Source organism: Pectinophora gossypiella, chromosome Z (assembly GCF_024362695.1).
Source record: "Pectinophora gossypiella chromosome Z, ilPecGoss1.1, whole genome shotgun sequence".
Classification (NCBI taxonomy): Eukaryota; Metazoa; Arthropoda; class Insecta; order Lepidoptera; family Gelechiidae; genus Pectinophora; species Pectinophora gossypiella.
The window spans coordinates 2,238,924-2,261,582 of record NC_065433.1 but is presented as its reverse complement, the minus strand read 5'-3'; the positions used below and the strand labels follow the sequence as shown (position 1 = coordinate 2,261,582).

At 44.3% G+C, this 22,659-nt stretch overlaps 1 protein-coding gene across 1 annotated transcript; it reads left to right on the top strand.

The window, feature by feature from the left end:
• The first annotated feature begins 18,502 nt into the window (after positions 1 to 18,502).
• LOC126380206 (uncharacterized) lies at positions 18,503 to 22,343 on the top strand. Its single transcript, XM_050029461.1, has 5 exons — positions 18,503 to 18,558; positions 18,826 to 19,083; positions 20,269 to 20,404; positions 21,604 to 21,734; positions 22,205 to 22,343. The coding sequence occupies exons 1-5, from the start codon at positions 18,503 to 18,505 to the stop codon at positions 22,341 to 22,343; spliced, it is 720 nt and encodes a 239-aa protein (XP_049885418.1).
• Positions 22,344 to 22,659: the final 316 nt, after the last annotated feature.

The window sequence follows — 22,659 nt, the reverse complement described above, 5'->3', positions numbered from 1 at the left end:
CTTACCAGAGTGTGATTTCGACACTTTACATGTGACGCAATTCTCGACGAAACGCCTTACATACTTAGACATGTGCTCGAACCAGTACATCTCGAATGCCTTTTCAAGGGTCTTCTCCCAACCAGTATGAATCAGTCCCTCATGCACACTATTGATTATGGACCAGCGAAGAGAGCGGGGGATAATGGGTAGACAACGATTCTTACCTTTGCGTTGAACTTTGCGATATAAGATTCCCGATCGTAACTCGTACGTTTTCGAGACATCATTAGAAAGCTTGTGCTCTTTTAGATCTGAGATGATACTAGATATCTCACTATCTCTTTGCTGCTCTGCTATAAGCCAGTTTTCGGTCAACTCAGTAACGTCAATTCGCTTTGGTTCTATCTTTTCGAAAGTACCTGTGTTCACAGCGGCAGATGGTAGAGGATTTCTAGACAGGAAGTCGACGTGCGACATCAGCTTCCCTCTACGATGAATGATATCAAAGTCGAACCCCTGCAGAAAGGCCCACCACCTGTGGACACGCGGTGTCAGGTCCAACTTTTTTCGTGTCATCTGAAGGGAACTACAGTCCGTTACCACGAGAAATTTACGGCCATGCAAGTAATGCCTAAAGTATTTCACTGCGTTGACGACTGCTAGAGTCTCCAACTCATATGAGTGGTACTTCGACTCCGCGGCCGTCGTACGCTTGCTGAAATAGGCAACAGCATGTGACTTACCGGCTTTTTTCTGCAAGAGGACTGCACCATATCCAATCGCGCTCGCATCTGTGTGAAGCTCCACGTCCAAGTTCGGATCGTAAATAGTCAGTACTGGCTCACTAGTTAGCACGGACACGATTTTCTGTCTTATGACTTCATGTTCAGGTTTCCAATTCAACTTACCGTTGCCTGTGGTGAGAGCATGAAGCGGTGCCATGATTTGGGAGAACTTCGGCACGAACTGGCGGAAGTACGAGGCTAGCCCTATAAACTGCCGCAGCTGTGTGACAGTCTCGGGCGGCGGCAACGAGGTAAGTGCTTCCACTTTACGTGGATTCGGCCGTACCTCTCCTTCACAGACTTCAAACCCCAAGTACTCTACTTTCTTTTTCAAGAACTTACATTTCTTGAAGTTCAAAGAAAAGCCTTTGTCTGTTAACACTTTCAGCACCACTTGAAGACGTTCCAAAGCTTCGTCGACGCTACTCGCAACAATCATCACGTCATCCATATAGACCACAACATAGGTATTCACCAAGTCACCTAGGGCTTTGATGATGGCGCGTTGGAAGACGGACGGGGCATTCCTGAGGCCAAATGGCATCGAAAGGTACTCATATTGGCCATCAGGAGTTACGAAGGCTGTCCGCTCGATGGATTCCTCTGCGATGGGGATCTGATGAAAACCCGATGCTAAATCTAAAACGGAAAAATACTGACCTCCGTGTAATCTTGCAATCTGGTCATCGATCAGTGGTAGCGGGAATCTATCAGGTACAGTATTATCGTTAAGCTCCCGGTAATCCACACACATCCTGTCAGAGTCGTCTTTTTTCTTGACGAGGAGAATGGGGCTTGCAAATGGTGATGAGCTAGGACGAATAATCTTGGCATCAAGCAGTTCCTTTACCTTGTCTCGAACTACCTGTCGCTCCTGAGGACTCAGTCGATAAGGGCGTCTGTTGACAGTCTTTTGAGGATCTTTCAAACGTATCTGCATCAGTTCAGTATCAGCATGCCTTGTAGGAATACCCTTCGAGAAAGAATCCTCAAATGACCTCAAAATGTTTACTAACTGACTTTTGTTCTCGAATGGTACATCAGTGTCGATTGCCTCAAAGTCTGGGCACTCAGGTGGCTGTAGCTCACATGACTGAACTACATGCTCGTTTACGAAACTCAACTTATCGGCAGACATATGAACCGCTATGCCTTGGTTTAAAATCTCACGACCAACCATAATATCATGGCGCAAACAATAGTTAGGCAAAACGTGGAAAAGTATCTCTAAATTGATGCCATCGATGTCAACGACCGACAGTAACTGAACGGTAGATTTTACGGAAGTCTGACCTATACCAGTCATAGTCACAATATTGTTATATCTCCTACCACTAAGCTTACAAGCAATGGACTCCTTAACCAGAGAACATTCAGCTCCAGAATCATAATGATATGAAAACTGCTCACCGTTATGACGTAAAGTTCCAGTGGGTGCATTCACGATACACAGGTCGACTCGCTTTTCTTTGCTTGCACCGGCTCCACCAGCACCATTGCTGCTTCCGTCCTGGCTGCGTCGCTGCGGACAGTTAGAAGCGTAGTGGCCTTGACCCCGGCAGTTGAAACAGGTGACAGCAGCAGGCTTGGCTCCGGGCGTCGGTGCTTTCTTAAAATGGTCTTCCTTTTGATTTGTAGAACGCTCCTCTGGTCGTTTCCAGACACGTCTTTTCAGTAGGCAGACTGTGGATTTGTGGCCCAATTTGCCACAGTGAAAACATTTTACGGGAGAACTGGTGAAAGTGCGGCTCTTCTTCACATCTGGGCTGTCGTTATCGGTGGCAGGTAGCTTCCGTTTAAGGAACGAAACGGCCTTGAGCTCCTGTTGAAGCTGGTTGCGTGTAGTAACTTCCGTCGTAAACGCCAATCGTTGAACACGTGGGTCAAAACGGGAAACATGTGCCAAAACCGTAGAAATAGCAAGCTGTTCGATCGTCAAATTTTTCCAGCGTGACATAACTGAAGTCATCAACGAGGCAGCGTATGTAGAAAGGCTCTCATTATCTTTAGGCCTGCTTTCGTTTAAATTGATTAAGAAAGAAGCAGTAGTCTCCGGACAATCGTATCTTTGTATGAATAACTCCTTGAAATCGGTCCATGTCATTCCAGGAAAGGACACAGTTGAAAGCCAAACGGAAGCTTGCCCCTTCAAAGCACGGCTCAAAGCAACCATAAGCTGCGGACCATGTTCATTATTTATGCACAAATCCGCAGTCGAAATCCAAGCACGTGCGTCTACATCCGATTTTTCCGGATAAAAATCGGGTAATCTCAACTCACCGGACGAAGACGGTGTTTTCATGGCTCGTACCAAGGTTAGAAAATTTTGGTTTTGTTGGTCCAAAAGCTTTTGCCATTTTTCGTCGTCCAGATTACGATTTGAAGCATGTGGGGTGGTGTTTTCAGATCCCACTTCTGATGACGGAGGGACGGGTAGATCCATCTCATTCTCGGGTTCACACATTGTCTTTTATTTAAATTATACCATAAACGTCCAGTAACAAACGTGTATTCAAATATCACAATTGTAATCACAACAAATAATGGCGAATGACACTGATACGAAACGATTAGAAAACGCGGCGAGTTCGTTACGGGCTGGCTTTACCACCGATCCCTCATTCGCGAACCGAGTCCTGTCAAACTTGTCAAAGTGACAAGTCGTCCTTCATTCATTCAACTGTTCATCTGTTATGTTGTCCATCTTGAACCTAGTACAGGTGTGACAACTTGATAACCTAATTATTAATGTTGCCATTTCTTAACCAGCCCAGTAGCGACCTCACCCAAGCTAACTGCTTGACGTTTTCGATTCATAATCGAAACAACTGCTTTACAATTTCGGAACTAGATGGCGACACTATACGCACTCTCCGACATATATATATAGTCCTCCTTAACAGCCTCCGTGGTCTAGTGGTTAGAGCGTTAGGCTCACGATCTGGAGGTCCGGGTTCGATTCCCGATGGGGACATTGTCGAAATCACTTTGTGAGACTGTAATTTGTTTGGTAAGAACTTTTCAGGCTTGAATCACCTGATTGTCCGAAAAAGTAAGATGATTCCGTGCTTAGGAGGGCACGTTAAGCCGTTGGTCCCGGCTATTAGCCGTAAAAACACCTCCACCAACCCGCAGTGGAGCAGCGTGGTGGAGTATGCTCCATACCCCCTCCGGTTGATTGAGGGGAGGCCTGTGCCCAGCAGTGGGACGTATATAGGCAGTTTATGTTATATATTCCTCCTTGTCGTATCCGACAACGGCGACACTCTGCGTCGAGCGGCCGTCCCGAACGGTCGTTTGTTCAGAGGTCCCGAGCTGCGCCCCGCAGCTCCCCGCGCTGCGCCCCGCAGCTCCCCGCGCTGCGCCCCGCAGCCCCCCGCCGCGCGCCCCGCGCCCCGTGCCGCCATTGTCTGCCGGCTACCTGCTGGCGTGACCCTGCCGCCATTCATTGAGTCAACAATAGTTCTTCTCAGAACTTGCTGGCTTATCTAAGTTTCAAGGATAAAATAACGACTGTTATTTTACAGTTGCATCGATTTTAATTTTAAAACCACAGTTTCGTGGTCCTCAGTGGATACCTTGCGGTGTTAACTAAGCTGAGTGGGACGTGGCCCTGGGGCGTCCGCTTGCCTCACTTTGAGGCAGGCATATTACCCGGACGGGGCTAGAACCACCGGCCTTGGGGTCTACCCTAGTCGACCCTAGCTGTCACCCGGGGTAGAGTGACCAATCTCTACCCCTTATATTTTTCTCTTCGTGTTTCGGGGTGTAAAAACCCTCCGCACTTAGAGCATAGGAACCCTCTTGCACAATAAGATCGGCAAAGGGATACCAGCTTAGGGCACACCATAAGTACACATCTTCTTTGTTAACCCCAAGCAAAGAGGCAAAACTCACTCTTACACACCCTCGAGCAATCCCACTCGAGTTGCGAAAGTTAGCGAGCGATCGCCTCAGAGTTTCTTGCGCCGCTTATTCTCTGAGGAACGCTTTTGCGAAGCGGTAGTAACTATTCTATAGCAGATTGGCCGTCCCTTAAAAATGGCCGACAGCTCTGAGCTGTGGGCCGAAATCGGTAAAATCATTTTGACGCATATCCTAGCGGATAAAAGCAGCGCGCTTTACGCTGAGATATGCCGATTAGTACCGCAAGTTGCGGCGTTAACCTTGCCTTCCGCGCCCCGCGTTGATAGTGCTCGTACCGACCGCGCGTCGTCACCTTGTCTCCCCGTGACCCCCGGCCCCGCCGCGTCTCTCGCGTCGCTTCCCGGCACTGCCCGGCCTATTGCGTCTGCCCACCCCGCCGCGTCTCTTGCATTGTCCCAATCGCGCGCGTCTTCCCCTTCCCCTGCTACCCTCCTCGCCGGTGACGATGAGGAATCGTGCGATGTTCTTATGGACGTTGCCGAGTCCGATTCGTCGTCGGAGTGTGTGGAGTCGTCCTCTTCGGAGGACATATTCACGCTCGTGGAGGGCCGTAAGGGAAAACGAGCCCGCCGTCACCGCGAATCTGAGCCTGCTAAGGTCCAGAAGACTTCCTCGGGAACGTCGATTCCCTCTTCCATCCCCGAGGCCCGTAAGGCCCCTTCCAGCCCTTCTAAGGCTCTCAATTGTAAAAGTGCCATCAGCGGCACTCAAGTAGAAAAAGGTCCCACCCCTCCGCCCTTGTATATGAGGGACAAAAATAGGTGGAACGAAGTCTCCCTTCGGGCGAAAGAGGAGAACATCGTAATCACCAGCGCCCGCACGACCCAAGATGGGATCAAAATTCAAGTCCCGTCATCTTCTGAGCATAGAAAGCTCACTACAATTCTGAAAGGTAGAGGAATACAATTCCATACCTACGCCCTCCCGGAGGAACGTATCCTCCGTATCATCATAAAGGGAATCCCTAAGGAGTGGGAAACCACTCTTGTTAAGGAGGACCTTGTTAACAACGGTTTTCCGGTGCTTGAGGTGCACCGTATGCATCGCGGTCGTGGCCAGGTCCCGTATGACATGGTCACAGTCATATTAGAAAGGACGGATGAGGGCAAGAAGATCTTCAACCTGAAGACTTGTTGCGGTCTATCTGGCCTTAAAGTGGAAACTCCCCATAAGGGAGGCCCCCCAACGCAGTGTCATAGATGCCAACTTTACGGGCATTCTAGTAGGCATTGCCATGCCAAGCCTAGGTGCGTAAAGTGCCTAGGGGATCACGCTACCTCGGATTGCCTTAGAGGCAAAAACGAGGTAGAACCCCCTAGCTGTGTGCTGTGTGGTCAGCAAGGTCACCCTGCGAACTATCGCGGATGCACCAAGGCTCCACGCACCCACCACAAGGTAGCCCAACGAAGGGCAGCCCGCGCTGCAGCTTCCCAACCCGGTCCCACTAAAGCCCATATGGCCCCTTCCTCGCACTCTACTCGCGATTTCCCGGCTCTGCCACTCACGCAGACCAAACTCGCGCCGCAGCGTCCATCCGCATGGACTCGACCCCCGGCAATCGTCCGACCCACAAATCCGCCCCGCGCCCAACCTCGTAGCAATTTAGGTATTCCTGCAGCCCCTCCCGCGCCTCGTCTGGTTCCTGCGATGGCCCCTCAGGCCTCTGCATTTCCTGTCAACCAGTTTAGGGAATTTAGTATTCTCTTTAAGTCGGCCCTTAGTCAACTTGACAGTTTATTAGACTCCCTGTCCCAATTTAAACCTAATAATGGATTGTACGAATAAAAGTAGAGTCAAACCGCGTTCCCTTACAATAGGTTTTTTCAATGCTGATGGCATCTTAGGTCAACGTGCAGAGATTCACGAGTTTGTAAAACATCATCAGGTAGATATTTTATTAGTGCAGGAATCTTTCCTCAAACCCTCTAATCGCGACCCCAAGATGGCTAATTATAATTTAGTGCGAAACGACAGGATCTTCGCGCCCAAAGGGGGCACTCTCATTTATTATAGAAAGTCACTTCACTGTATACCTATAGACCCGCCTGCCCTCACTGACATTGAGGCTTCGATCTGTCGAGTGGGCATGACAGGACATCAGCCAATCACACTAGTGTCGGCTTATCTATCTCTTAATAACTCTAAAAGGTTACTTAGAAGTGACCTCGAAGCCCTCTTTAATCTCAGTAATTCAGTCATAATTGCAGGCGATCTTAACGCTAAACATCTTTCTTGGAGTTGCTTAACAACAAACACAAGAGGCAGGGTATTAGAAACTCTAGCCGAGCCCCTCTATTATGATATAATAACACCATTGCAGCCCACTAGATATCCCCCTGACTTGAACCACAGACCAGAAATACTCGACTTGGCGCTTCTAAAGAACATAAACTTACGTTTATGTTCTATAGAAGTACTACACGAGTTACAATCCGACCACCGACCTGTCATATTAAAACTAGGCTCCCGTTTAGACGCCCCTGATAATCCAGCAACCCCTAAGACAGTACTGGACTGGGAGAAGGTGGCCGAAGGCCTCCAGTCTTCCAGTTCAGTATACTTAGATAGTATCCCAGTAGAAATAGCCTCCTTAGAGGAGGCCTCGACAGCTATTAACTCCCTCACGGATCACGTGAGGTCGGTTTTGAATGAAAGTTCAAAACAGGTTCCGGAGATGGAAGACCATCGCTGGAAACTGCCTACCGACATCCGTGACCTGCTAACGGAGAAAAACGCAGCCACCCGCGCATATGATTCCAATCGCACCGAGGAATGTCGCCGCCATTTGCGTCTCTTGCAGCATACTGTAAGAAAACGTATTAATGACATGCGACAGAATCGGTGGGATAATCTTTTGAGCGGCATTGAGCCCCACCACCAGGCCATCTGGCAGCTGTCTAGGTCTCTTCAAAAGGATACGGTTGTTCCTACTCCTCCTCTCAATAGGCCTAACCAACCCCCCGCTTTTGACGATGACGAAAAAGCCGAATGCCTTGCCGACAGTCTCGAAGCCCAATGTTCGCCCAGTACTCTCCCTATCGATCGTAGGCACCTCTCGACGGTGAACTCTGAAGTTCAGCGTAGGGCTTCTGTACCTCCCACCGATCCTCCTCTTCCACAGGTTACTGAGGAAGAGGTACTAGGTATCATCAAAAGATTTCATACCCGAAAAGCCCCTGGCTCAGATGGTATCACGAATCGTGTCCTTAAAAACTTCGGTGCTCCCCTCATCTGCTTACTAACGGCAATATTCAACGTCGCCATGAGCAACTGCGTCTTTCCACAGCAGTGGAAAGAAGCAATTGTAATTGGTATACCAAAGCCTGGGAAACCTAAAAACGAACCTTCCAGTTACCGCCCTATAAGTCTCCTCAATACCATGGGGAAGATTTATGAGCGGCTCATATTTGCTAGATTACGGGACTACGCCGAATCCAATAGTCTTATTCCACCAGAGCAGTTTGGTTTTAGAACCAAACACTCCTGCGTTCAACAAGTGCACCGTATTGTTGAACATATCTCTAGTAGATTAAACTTAAAAAAACCTGTCGCTACGGGAGCGCTCTTCTTCGATGTGGCGAAAGCGTTCGACAAAGTCTGGCACAACGGCTTGATCTACAAGCTTTATTCACTGGGAGTGCCAGACCGTCTCGTGCACATCATACGAGACTTCCTCTCAAATCGAACCTTTCGCTACCGCGTGGAAGGGACGCTCTCGTCACCGCACCCTATACATGCCGGAGTCCCACAAGGCTCCGTTCTCTCCCCTTTACTATTTTCATTGTATACTAGTGACATTCCCAAATCCCCTAATACCGAATTAGCTTTATTTGCGGATGATACAGCCATCTATTCTTCGTGCCGTGGTCGAGTTATGATGACCGGAATCCTCCAACGCGCGGCCAATGCCTTGGGCAAGTGGTTTCGCAAATGGAGAATCGAGGTAAACCCGGAGAAAAGTGCAGCGGTGTACTTTTCAAAGGGCTATTATAACACGCCACGGTCACGCCGTCAACTTAAAATCATTAAGATGTTTGGCAAGCCGATCCCTTGGGAGGAGCAAGTCAAATATCTCGGCGTAGTCTTAGATAGACGTCTTACTTTCAAGGCCCATATCAAACGTGTGCGCGATCGCGCCGCGTTTGTAATGGGCCGTCTTCATTGTCTCCTTAACAAGCGAAGTAAATTGTCCCTTAGGAATAAGGTGAAAATCTACACGACTTGCATCCGTCCGATCATGACCTATGCAGGGGTAGTTTTCGCTCATGCGAGTCCCTCTCAAATCCACCGTCTACAGGTAATACAAAATCGTTTCATGCGGAAAGCCACGGGAGCTCCGTGGTTCCTTCGCAATGAAAATCTGCACATTGACCTAGGTCTGCCAACCATTGCCCAATGGCTCAAATTAGCTTCCAAACGTTTTTTCGATTCTGCTCCGCACCACCCGAATCCCCTGGTAGTTGCGGCTTCCGATTACATCCCGCTTAGGGACGGTACTGAAAAGTATCGGCGTCCGAAGGACGTAATATACGATCCCGACGACCCGATTACTCTAGCCATAGAGGCAGCCAATCAGCTCGCGACACCAAACACTTCAGGACCCCGATACCGACCCCGCCGGCGTGGTCGACGATCTCCCTCATTCAGCGCTTATCGCTATCGACCCACTAGGGTCGATTAATTCTTTCAAATATTTTTCCCCTCAGACGACGCCCTGAGCCGAGGTTCGCGCCCAACTGGGCACCCTCAGGCCTGTTGTCTTAAACGTTGTACCGGGTGAGAGCCTTCAGCGCTCCCCATTTGTCCGGCCAAGTAGTTAATGCCATCTGCGGCAAATCTACAATAAGTCACGTCAAAAAAAAAAAAAAAAAAAAACGACAACGGCGACCTCAGTCTCTTCTCTCGTGCGCTCGAATGTGACTGGCAAAGCCAAACTTTGTTCTGAAAACCCGGTCACATTGGAGGCAGAATAGCTGTCCATCCGAGTTAAAGGTGTAGCTATAGGTGGGTTTGGGACGATCCTTGCGTTTTTGGCGTTTTTCGTCGAGCTCTTTCAGACGATTTTGCTCAAAGTTGGCCACCCCTGTTTTGACACAGTGACGCCAATCAGGTCTTAAAACAGCAAGGTCCTCCCAGCGTTCAGTGGAAATATCGCAGGCGGTCAGGCTACGTTTCAAGACGTCCTTGTAAAATTATTGTGAGAAAGGATTTTTGTTTATAGCACTCACTCACTTGAGGAGCTCGGTGGCGCAGCGGTAAACGCGCTCGGTCTGCGATTGTTGAAGTTAAGCAACTTTCGCAAAAGGCCGGTCATAGGATGGGTGACCACAAAAAAAAGTTTTCATCTCGAGCTCCTCCGTGCTTCGAAAGGCACGTTAAGCCGTTGGGCCCGGCTGCATTAGCAGTCGTTAATAACCATCAATCCGCACTGGGCCCGCGTGATGGTTTAAGGCCCGATCTCCCTATCCATCCATAGGGAAGGCCCGTGCCCCAGCAGTGGGGACGTTAATGGGCTGATGATGAGTGAGCACTCACTCGTATTTAAGGAAACTTATGAAGAGGTATCGAATTAATGACGATAAAGATCGGAAATTAGCATGGACAACATGAGGACCCGGTGGTGTACCCGCTTCTCCAGGCTTGACAAGAGCTGCGGTTACATAATAACTATTAACTAATCTGTGGCTGGTTTAATTTACCCTTTTTCCCCTGCGATCAACTAAACGGATCAACTAGAAACTGTACAATTATTGTTTTAAGTTTACACGGTTATTATAATAATTAAAACACATAATAAGAGTCTCATATCCCTGATTCAAACGCGGTAAGAACCCGTTATTATGTGTTTTAATTATCTACAACTATTTTTCTTTTGAACGGCTCAACTATTCTTTATTGCTACTAATTCCTGTAGACACCATCTATTTTTCACGTGTGCTATCAAGTAATTGGCCAATATAGAATTTTAGGAGGGCTTTTTTTCTGCCTAAAATTAACGTGTGTTCCATAAATATGCCTGTCGATTACCCGACCTTTTCCTTTGCGGAGGATAAGAGAATGATAGGTATAAATAAAATTAGATGATATGTATCTACTGGAATTTATTTCTTCATAATAATAAAATAACACTATTGCACAAACAGATTGGTATTTACAGGAAAAATATCAATTTACAGGAAAAATCAAGGTCTAAAAAGTATGAAACAAGAAAATATTTCTTTGGAACAGTAATGTTTAGGAGATAGCCGTGGTCGAATACCGACTTTTAGGACGTACTTACCTATTGGCCTTCCGCAGCATCCACAGGATCATCATACGTATACACGCAATGCCGGTTTTAACTCCACCAGTGCCCTTGGCGAGATTTATACGGCGCCCTCCAACTGCATTTCAAACCCATACGAAAAAAAAGAAAGGATATAATGAAATAATTTAAAATCTTACATAATTATTTATTATAAAAAATAACCACTTATTAGAAAAAAACTAATAACATTTCACTTTTCTGGCCTTTCTATAAGCTATCTTTTCAGCATCTCTTTTGCAGGCTGCGGCGCCCCTTTTATCCGGCGCCCTGGGGCCTGATTAATAAAACTTACAATTGTAATTTACAACGACAATTTGATGTTCATTGCGTAGCTAATATGAAACTCCAAAATATTCGTGATCACACACTCCGCAATGTACATCAAATTGTCATTGTAATTTACAATTGTAAGTTTTATTAAACAGGCCCCTGGTCGATCGCCCAACCGCGCCCTACCCTAACACCGCTACTGTATACTCATAGATGTGTACTGGCATCAGCGCCAATGTGTGTTTTAATTTATTCTTCTTTTGTTTTTAGAACTGAGACTGAACCCAACCAACTGCATTCAGTACCCGTGCAGGAAAGACAGCGACTGCGCGTGGAAGCCATGTCACAGATATTTACAACGACACAAATGTATGCATTATCCCTACGAAAAAAGTAAATGCTGTGACTGTGTCAACGTTTTCGGAGGTGGAGACTAAAAATTGTCTGACAGTCACAGCCCGGACACTCCATACAAAAATCACACTATACAGATGCAGTGTGTGCCTTACACCGTACGTGCGAGCGAGAAAAACAATCCACGCGCGCTCCCTAACTCCTTAGCGTGTGGGAGAGTGTCCCTTATGTTACGTAAATAGTATTACAGTTCATTGCAATAACATAATTATCACCTCTCACCAAACGGCTCATTTAAGCCATGCGCTCACGCACGTAAATCCTGCAGATACTTATGTCAAGATCAGAAGAGATACAAGTACTTACATTCAGAAGAGCCTCACATTGGAATCCTAAGGCGGATTTGTTTATACCTATGAATTAATAATGCAACATTAAAAATATTAAAATAAGAACCTTATTTTGCTACTGCGCTCCTTAAATGTTATGTACTGCGACCGGGCCCGTCTTCGCTCGGGTGCAATGCTGAGGAAAAAATGAAATTATTTACGACATCACATTAAAAACCTCAAAAATAACAGTATTTCTCCACTATTTAATGGATGTTATTATACATATAAACCTTTCTCTTGAATCACTCTATGTATTAAAAAAACCGTATCAACATCCGTTGCGTAGTTTTAAAGATTTAAGCGTAAGTACATAGGGAAAGAGGGACAGAAAAAGCGTTTAATTTGTTTTATATATGTAGTGATAATACCGATTAAATTATTCATTTACATAATTATACAACATGTCAAAAAAAAATACTAAGATATTTCTATACTTGTTTAATTTTTTTTTCCTTTTTTCTTACATCTCAGTGTCTTGGGTTCGAATCTCGACTCGAACTTTAAACCAATTTAATTCGATAATAGCTCGCCAGGAGTGGGTATAGGTATTTATTATACACAAATACACCTCTGCCTACCCCATGATGCTATGTTATGTTATTGATATTTTTTCAAAACAAAACTTTGTATCAAAAAATGAGAATAAAAGGAATTTGTGTGGAAGTAGTTTTAGATGACTTGTCGGTATATAGGAATAATGTTCTGATTACTTGCCAAGTTCGTGTATTGTTTAACTTTAAGTTAATAAAATAACTGAACAATATTTCATTTACTAGTTAATCTTAATTAAATTTATTCAAAAAAAATATTATAAAAAACAGAATGTAAATCCACCACAGGCTTCAACAGTACCAACATTCATATTCAAAAAAATATAAAAAGTAAGGGAAAGCATATTCAAATCATACATAATAAAATCCGCACAAGCTTCGTCAAACAAAAAAAAACATATATTATACTGAAAAATATATATTATATAGACAGCGCTCCCCATTTCTCCCCGGCCAAGAAGTTAATGCCATTCGAGGTACCTAAACTTACAATAAGTAACGTTAAAAAGTACATGCAAATGTATTCAGTGGTTTTCGGATTAACCAGTGTAGGAAATAGAGAAACCTTTTATGAAGCTCTGCCCACCCCCTTAGTGTTCACTAATGTAAATTGTGGTTTTATTATTGTATATTCATCATCATCATCAATTTAAGAGCCACGCTCTTGTCGGTGCAGCATTTCCGTGCTACTTTTTTTAGGGAAAAATAGGGCAGTGGTTTCCCTCTTGCCTTCCGCCCCGCAGTACTCTGTCTGACGCAAGTGGGATGGCGCCCATAGTAGTCTATTACAAAGCCATACTAGTACTCCTATCCTCCGCCTCTGAATAGTACTGACAGTTACTGCTGCCCTCTGTCAGGTTCCAGGTTATAGTCCCTGTGACTTGCCCCTTCCGTCCTGCATTGCCGTACCGATGGCTCCTATCTTCGCCTCTGCAACCGTTGAGGTCTTCACCAGTATCCCTGGGCAAGGGTTCTACGTTACACCCCGTATTGTATATTATTGGTATAATACCTATATTTATATATTATATATGAGTATGTAGTCATCAAGTAGGTATGGGTTTTAGTGACGTCGTAATAAATACTGAGAGGGATGATTCAGCTCATTATTCCGAGTTAATATCAAGTGGAATTTATCACCGCAAAAGTATAGAATTAAAAATAATTTAAACAATCTTAGAAAAAATCATGAATTTTGTGACGGAAAGTTCTACTTGATATTAACCCAGAACCATGGTCTGAAACATCGGCCTGTATATTCGTTACGATGTCACTAACACCCTGTATATTGATACAGCTCACGTCTGCACTAATAATACAATCTACAAATGTGTGGTTGTAGTGAATCTGCGATATCGTTATCAATACGTTATCTTCTTATATTATCTTATCTTCTCGAGTGGTGATGACGATAAAATCGGCCCAATTGATTTCCTGCGTTACACAACAGGGGAAAACATGATTTTGGCTTTGGAAAGTAAGCTGGTTTAAAGTACTTATGGCTAGGTCAATCGGTAAAATAATGGCTCTGATTACTGCAGACATCTCTGATCATAATATACATATATCAAAGGTTTTCGATGTATAATTGTAAACTAAGTGATACCAACACGTTTCATATGTAACCCGGGGTCATTCATAATTGGCCTTCTTGTTACTTAAAATATTATATCACTACTATGTATACTATATAAGTTGTTGATTACCTGAACAATAAATAAATAAATCGTACTTTCTTACCTGTCATTTTCTTATCCGCCGAAAAAGAAAGAGACGGATGATAGATAGACAGCTGGGGGGTTAAAAAGGCCACATCGAAGTATATAAAACATACATAAATAGCCTATATATGTCCCACTGCTGGGCACAGGCCTCCCCTCAATCAACCGGAGGGGGTATGGAGCATACTCCACCACGCTGCTCCACTGCGGGTTGGTGGAGGTATTTTTACGGCTAATAGCCGCGCGGCAAGAAAAGAGAAAAAAGATAAATAAGATGAGAGATTTTGGCGGGAAGAAGAGAGGAATGGCGATTACTCCACCGACAAGAGCAGCTCTTAAATAGAGAGAGAGAGCCGGAACCAACGGCTTAACTAAATCATCTTATTTTTTATTTTTTTTTGACGTGACTTATTGTAGATTTGCCGCAGATGGCATTAACTACTTGGCCGGACAAATGGGGAGCGCTGAAGGCTCTCACCCGGTGATTCATCTTACTTTTTCGGACAATCAGGTGATTCAAGCCTGAAAAGTCCTTACCAAACGAAGGGCAGTCGAAGAAGGACGTATATAGGCTGTTTATGTAAGTATGTATGTATCTACTGGAATTTATATCTTCATAATAATAAAATAACACCTTATTGCACAAACACTTTGGTATTTACAGGAAAAATATCAGTTTACAGGAAAACTGAAGGTCTAATAAGTATGAAATACGAAAATATTTCTTGGGAATAGTAATGTTTAGGAGATAGCCGTGGTCGAATACCGACTTTTAGGATGTATTGGCCTTCCACAGCATGGATCATCATACTTTCGGACAATCGGGCGATCGGTCTGCAATGTCGTAACCAAACTAAGGATCACAAAGTCTCTTCTATCGAGTGGGTTGTGAGGTGGAGTACCAACCTCATCAACCCTATTGTCAGGGTTACTATTGAGCATCTAAAGGCTTCTGACGTGACTCATGTAACGACTTACTTCAGTACATCAGTAGGTAGTAACCGGAACCAACGTGCCTTCCGAAGCACAGATCATCTTTCTCTCGGACAATCGGGTGATCAGCCTGTAATGTCCTATAACCAAACTAAGGATCACAAAGTTTCTTCTATCGAGTTGTGAGGTGGAGTACCAACCTCATCAACCCTATTGTCAGGGTTACTATTGAGCATCTAAAGGCTTCTGACGTGACTCATGTAACGACTTACTTCAGTACATCAGTAGGTAGTAACCGGAACCAACGTGCCTTCCGAAGCACAGATCATCTTTCTCTCGGACAATCAGGTGATCAGCCTGTAATGTCCTATAACCAAACTAGAGATCACAAAGTGATTTTTGTGATTGTGCCCACAGGGATTCAAACCTGAGATCGTGAGCCCAACGCTCAACCACTGGGCAATCTGCTATTTTTAAAACGCGATGACATATTGAATTACTATGGTTGTCCCCAATTATTTACACAGTAGCGGGTTATTGACTTATAATAAATCAGTCGACCAAGTCATTACCTGGTTTTAAATATTTGTCGTTGAAACTTTTATTCAATGTTGTACAAATAATCATTGATTGTTGATTTACTTAATAAGTAGATAAGTAAGGTACGCGTGCAGAAATAAAAAATATAGTGGTAAAGGAGTTCTAATAATAAGGTAGTAAAAAAAAAGGAAAACATGAAACAGTAGGACTAGGGCCCTGTGCTGGGAGGTTTTCTGGCCACGTCTTTCCCTCAGCGTTACAGATTCCGATGTAGTAGTAGTTTTACAGCTAGTTACATAATATGTAATTTAATTTTTTGACGTTCAAAAAGCGCTAACTTAGTAAGCCAATTTTGAAAAATAAATATTTTTGATTTTTTTAATTAGCTAACTGTAGCGAAGAAATGCGGCTAGTGTAACGGGCACCTTTGCGCCCGGATTAGTCAGGGGCGGATTTTTTGACAAGTGCAGTAAATAGCACAGTATCGTGTAAATTTATTGTGCAAATTGTTTGTATTTTATTATGTATGTATGTTTACGAAAATAAACATTGTTTCGAAACATCTAAATAAAGTGAACAAGGGGAAATATTTATTTTTATCACTGTAAAATTAACTACTATTTAACTTAACTCGGAAAATGTATAACTTGCGGCACTAAGCGTAAAGCAGCGGACGAGACAATACTGGTTTCTATGTATTTCTATGAAATTCCCTCCGTAATTAGTGACACGCCACTGGCGTCGCCCCCTACTGATATTTTGTTGTGTTTTAATAATTGTGATCCACGTCAAACTTCTATTCCGTGGCAAATACATATAAATAAAACAATATATTGTTTGGCAATAATATCTCTACGACACGTCGCCTCGATTTTCTGAAAGCTGTAGGTAAGTGACGGGATATCCGACAGCTTGTAAACAAATGCTGGAGATAACTTTTTGTGGATCTGTGTTGATAGAGTTCGATACGACATAGAGGTTGCAGATAGTCCGCTTGGTGCATGATCCCTGTTGTGGCTGCTGTTTGCTGGTGGGGGTTCATGGGCCAAAATCACTTACAAAAATTGTATCTGTGTGTGTGCGCGATAAAATCAGGGATATGAGACTCCCGATATACAAGTAATAATAATAAGCCTTGCTTCCGAAATATTATCAGGTCAATTACAGTTCACTTTATATCTCTTATTTCGGAGTGCCTCATGGCAAAGGCGTCCTCCAATCCTTTCCAATGATGGCTATCACGCGCCGCTCATGTCCAGAAAGGGCCCGCAGTCATCTTGACCTCATCATCCCATCTCCTTTCCGGTCTACCCTTTTTTCTTTTAACCCCACTGGTGGTTCAATAATAAACCTCACCGCTGGTAAGGCTGATCCTCGATCGTCAATCCATGCTAGAGAAGAAAATGGATCTTCTCCTACGAATACCAATAAGATAGAAATCGGCATGTATGTTATTGTTACCGCCAGGTCTAAGGCTGTCCAACTCTATTAAAACCTCTCAAGAAAGTTGTCTCCCGTCAACTCCACGACGAGCGAAATATCAGGGAATCTCGTGTACACAAACCAATGTACAATGTTCACTCCACTCGAAAAATCACCGATTTTCCCAACTTTGCTTATAAATCAGGGAATCTCTTTTGTACTGTTTGATCAACCTAACATCGCCGCCTTGCTTTTTATTTAATTTTTTGACGTGACTTATTATAGGTTTGCTAATTGCTTATTATAGTACGGCCGCCGTGGTCCAATGGTTGAGCGTTGGGCTCACGATACGGAGCCCCCGGGTTCGAATCCCGGTGGGGATATACACTTTGTCATCCTTAGTTTGGTTACGACATTACAGGTTGATCACCTGATTGTCCGAAAGTAAAATGATCAATGTTTCGGAAGGCACGTTAAGCCGTTGGTCCCGGTTATTACTTACTGATGTAAGTAAGTAATTTTATAAAACAAAAATGGATGCGTAGTCTCGCGCGGATGAGGCACGAATAAAACGCCAAGCATATATTGTGAACCTGCTTTAAGTGTGCGTGGTGGTGCGTGCATATGCTTACTGTAGGGGTGGGCAGTAGGCGGGAGCGGGCGCTCACCGTATGCACGTATTACAGTGCCCGCCACGCGCCGGCACGTGCCGTCACTCGTGTCATGCTGTATTAAATGTATCATCTTTATTATGTATGCAGCCAAATGCGAACAAAGAGGCTATTTGCTTCCAAACTTTCAAATCAAATATTCTTTGAACTTGTTTATTAGCTTCGGCACGAGTTTGACATTCCAACTGCCAACACTACAAACTATAGAGCCAGTAGGTAGGTATATTAAAAATGTACCGTGAGTCGAGCGCAGCCAAAGAGTTCCAAACTTTTTCTAACCATTTAGATTTGACACGAATTTAAAACCAAAAGTGTCACATCACACATATTTTCGGAAACATCCATCGATCCAATAAACTGAATTCACTAATATGAAAAATTAATTAAAAAAAAATGAAACCTGAACAAACTTAAAAATATATTATAACAAGAAATTAGTGAATAGGAATAACTAATTTCTGATTCGATTATGTCAAGGTAAAGTTGATTCGTTATCCATTTTGTATGTTGAACTGGGGATTGATTTGAGAAACCCAGCTTACTACAACGGCTTATATGTAGACAACCAGCTTTCATTTACCAAATGTAGTAAATTATTATATATATATATATATATATTCTCTTTGCATTTACCTATCAGCATCTCAATGCCAATATCATTCAACATTGATGACTATTGTTGCTTGGTGGTGAGCTTGGTGAGGTATGGGTAGTAGTTACTCAGTTCATCTTGCGCTGAATGTACCTATGACTACCCCTGCTGGAATATAGTCGTGACCTTATGGTATCATCATCAGCCCATTAACGTCCCCACTGCTGGGGCACGGGCTTTCCCTATGGATGGATAACCCATCACCATTAAACCATCACGCGGGCCCAGTGCGGATTAAGTGGAGCTTATGGTATCATTTTTTCCCATCATAGGTCAGTTCTTTGACTTCTTTATTAAGATTATCTTTATGTTTTCCAGGTGCTGTCCATGCGGGGCCAAGGATGGCAAGCCTGGCGGGGCGAAGGGCGCGCTGCCGCTGATATGTCTGGTGCCGCGGGACGCCGCCGCGGGCCAGGGGGGCGCCCGCGGCGGCGGCGGGGGCCACACCTCTGGCCAGAGCGGCGGCTCAGCCTGCTCTGGCGGCATGCCCGACTCACAGTTCCAGTTCCTTGACGAAGAATATCTGAAGAAACACTTCAATTTGCCACCGCGAGCGCTCTACCTTGACCCCTTCAGGTTTTATCGCATTTTTGGAATCTACCTATCTTTCCAGTTCCAGACTTGCCAGTTCGCTCGACGGCGATTCGGCCCACCACCTATTTAATTAACCTAGTTTGTTGTATTAGGGTTTAGGTGTGCAGGACTCGTGTGCATTGGATACGTTTCGAAGTGTGAAGAGTGTTAATAATTTCTTCTTCTTATCGTGTCAATGGCAAACTAAATTGTATCGGCCCAAAACTTGGCAACAAGTATGGCGCTATCTGCAGCGCTCATCAGATAATAATTTCAAAGCCGTTATGGGACGAGAATGCGGTGGAAATTATGCTTACGCCAAGAGCAGCAAACACTTTAATAATTTTAATTATAAAAAAAAATATTTCTAAATAAAAAACAACCTATCACGTCGGTCTAACAAAAAGCTGTACAGTGTATACTTTAGTTCATCTTACGATGGACCTCTGACTACCCCAGTTGATGGATGAGTTATGTATTCATAAAACATACTAATTTCAATTTCTTACTTTAAAAAATGTATTTTTTGGCAAATTAAAGAATAGCCCTTTTTGAAGAACGCATTAGTTATAACGTCGCGTGTTCATTTCTCGAACCAGGCTCTTTTTTTAATTTGAATTTATGTTCGGATCGATAATTGATATTGGGGATTTTGGGGCGCCCTCTAGTGTCATCATCATCACCAGCCCATTAACGTCCCCACTGCTGGGGCACGGGCCTTCCCTATGGATGGAGAGGGAGATCGGGCCTTAAACCATCACGCGGGCCCAGTGCGGATTGGTGGTTATTAACGACTGCTAATGCAGCCGGAACCAACGGCTTAACGTGCCGTCCGAAGCACGGAGGAGCCCGAGATGAACTTTCTTTTTGTGGTCACCCATCCTATGACCGGCCTTTGCGAAAGTTGCTTAACTTCAACAATTGCAGACCGAGCGCATTTACCGCTGCGCCACCGAGCTCTAGTGTATTCATCATCGTCAGCCGTACGACGCCCACTGCTGGGCATAGGCCTCCCCCAAGGATCTCCACGACGATCGGTCCTGCGCTGCCCGCATCCAACGGCTTCCCGCGGCTTCTCTAGTGTATTATGTTGTATATATAATTAATGTTGGTACAACTATACGCCTCTGCCTACCCCTACAGGCGTGATGCTTTGTTATGTTACGTTTACTTTTGCCCACTCGACAGACGGCCCCTGATTACCTTCCCGGTGTCCGGAGAGAACACGAAGAACTTCAACATGGCTCGGAAGACCAAGATCAACCAGCAAATATTGGACGGCTTCCTAGATCCTTCTGAAGCTATCACCGCGCCCAGCGTCTTCGTAAGTTGAGGGTTTAAGCCAAGGAATAGGAGAAAGAGGTTGTGAAGACCCTAACGCGCATTTTGTATGAGATCGTCTGTCGCCGGTTGACCTTACTCTTTAACCATTAATACTCCTGCAGACACATAACTACGATAGCCCAAGTAAGTGTAAAAATAATTATCATCATCATCAGCCCATTAACGTCCCCACTGCTGGGGCACGGGCCTTCCCTATGGATGGATAGAGAGAACGGGCTTTAAACCACCACGCGGGCCCATTGCGGATTGGTGGTTATTAACGACTGCTAATGCAGCCGGGGCCAACGGCTTAACGTGCCTTCCGAAGCACGGAGGAGCTTGAGATGAGAACTTTTTTTATTGTGGTCACCCATCCTATGACCGGCCTTTGCGAAAGTTGCTTAACTTCAACAATCGCAGACCGTGCGCGTTTACCGCTGCGCCACCGAGCTCCTCAATAATTATAAATACAACTAAATATTATCTACGATATTCGCCTTCTTTCCATGCGGTTTATAATGCATAAGACGACCTTTTTATATTTTCGCGGAGAGCAGCTCCATGGGTCGTATAGTCTTCGAACGAGTGGAGTGCAAGTTGAAGTATGAACTAAGTATTTGCTCATACTTGTACGGCGCGTGTGGAGCGCTCCCTTGACCCTTCCTGCCTCTTTCTTTTAGTTCGTGGTTAAAACTCCTCTCAGAAATTCTACGTCAAGTATCTTATGAGGGACTTTACAGGCCCCGCCGAAGGCATCACAAGGCAACGGAAAAGTTTCATTCAAGTTCAAAATTATTACCAAAAACAAGAGAAATGCTTCTTCTATCGTGTGGGTTGTAAGGTGGATTACCAAATCCATCAACCCTAGTTTCAGGGTTACTATTGAGCCGCCAAAGGCCCCTAACATGGCTCATGTAACGACTACTAACTTACATCATAGTAACCGGGACCAACGGCTTAACGTATGCCTTCCGAAGCACGGATCAACTTTCTTTCGGACAATTAGGTGATAAGCCTGTAATATCCTATAACCAAACTAGGGATCACAAAGTGATTTTCGTGATGTGTCCCCATCGGGATTTGAACCCCGGCCTCCGTGGTCCAGTGGTTGGAGCATTGGGCTCACGATCCGGAGGTCCCGGGTTCAAGAGAAATGCTGGTATACCTATTTACTTAGTAATTATAAGTTAATTATTTTAGCCATATGCTGAAGCTAACAAAACGAAGACAGCTGAAGAAGCAGAGGAAGATGAAGAGATCATCTACATCCTCCAGTTACCTGATTGGGAGTTCAAGTGTCCGATCCACAAGGAAACCATACGAACACCAAGGTATAATATATCTCTTGAAATGAATAACCCATTTATAGAAGCGTTTTCCGCCATTCAAATCGTTTCTAACTTGACCCGCACGTATCATGTATGAGATAATAAGTATTGTTTGAGTTGCACAGACAGAATTTATATCCTAACATCAATAAAGATTTATTAAATTTAACTTTTTATTATACGGATATTAAATTCGGTTTATTTTTTATTTACTTACTTTTATTATTTAATTTAGGTTCGTTACGCGGCGCGGCGCACTCTTAGAACGTGTGCGGGAAACGTAAAAAAATTACAAGTAATGCCATCTATTGCATTCTCAACAAACTAAAGTAGCGCTACGCGCGCCATCTGTTGAAACATAGCTGAAGCCGCCACAATGTGTAGCGTACACTTGGAAAAAAAAACCTGTACCGAAATATTTGTAGGCACGCCTATCGTGATGGGAATCGAAAATAACTAGTTTTTTTTTGTAGGTTCATCTGGCATTCTTGTAAGAAATCCAAGAAAGGCAAAGGCGAAGGCGAAATGAGACAAGGCGGTGGACCTCTCAACAGACCCAAACCCTGGTTACTAAGTAGACACACAGACTTCGATTGGAGTTCGCAATGGTAAAATTCAAGCTCAAAAGTACCTATAAAATGTTTTCAAAAAGTGTAAAAAAAGAATGAATAAAGCTTTTAAAAGTATACCGGCATTTTTATTTATTACCTATTCTAATTATACCTACATGGAATTGCTCATCTAAAGATGAAAAAAAGAGAATTTGCTCTCCACCAACCCGCAGTGGAGCAGCGTGGTGGAGTATGCGCTATACCTCTCCTTGATTGAGGGCCCGTTGTACCGTATGCACCATTGACCTGCACCATCAATGGTGCAGATGAGACTAATTAGTTTCATTTGCACCATTAAAGGTGCAAATGAAACTGCA

Coding starts and splice junctions, on each gene's coding strand:
- LOC126380206 (XM_050029461.1), top strand. CDS start 18,503: ATGCCAATATCATTCAACATTGATGACTATTGTTGCTTGGTGGTGAGC. Junction 19,084..20,268: donor CTCTACCTTGACCCCTTCAG/GTTTTATCGCAT, acceptor CCCACTCGACAG/ACGGCCCCTGATTACCTTCC. Junction 20,405..21,603: donor TCACCGCGCCCAGCGTCTTC/GTAAGTTGAGGG, acceptor TAATTATTTTAG/CCATATGCTGAAGCTAACAA.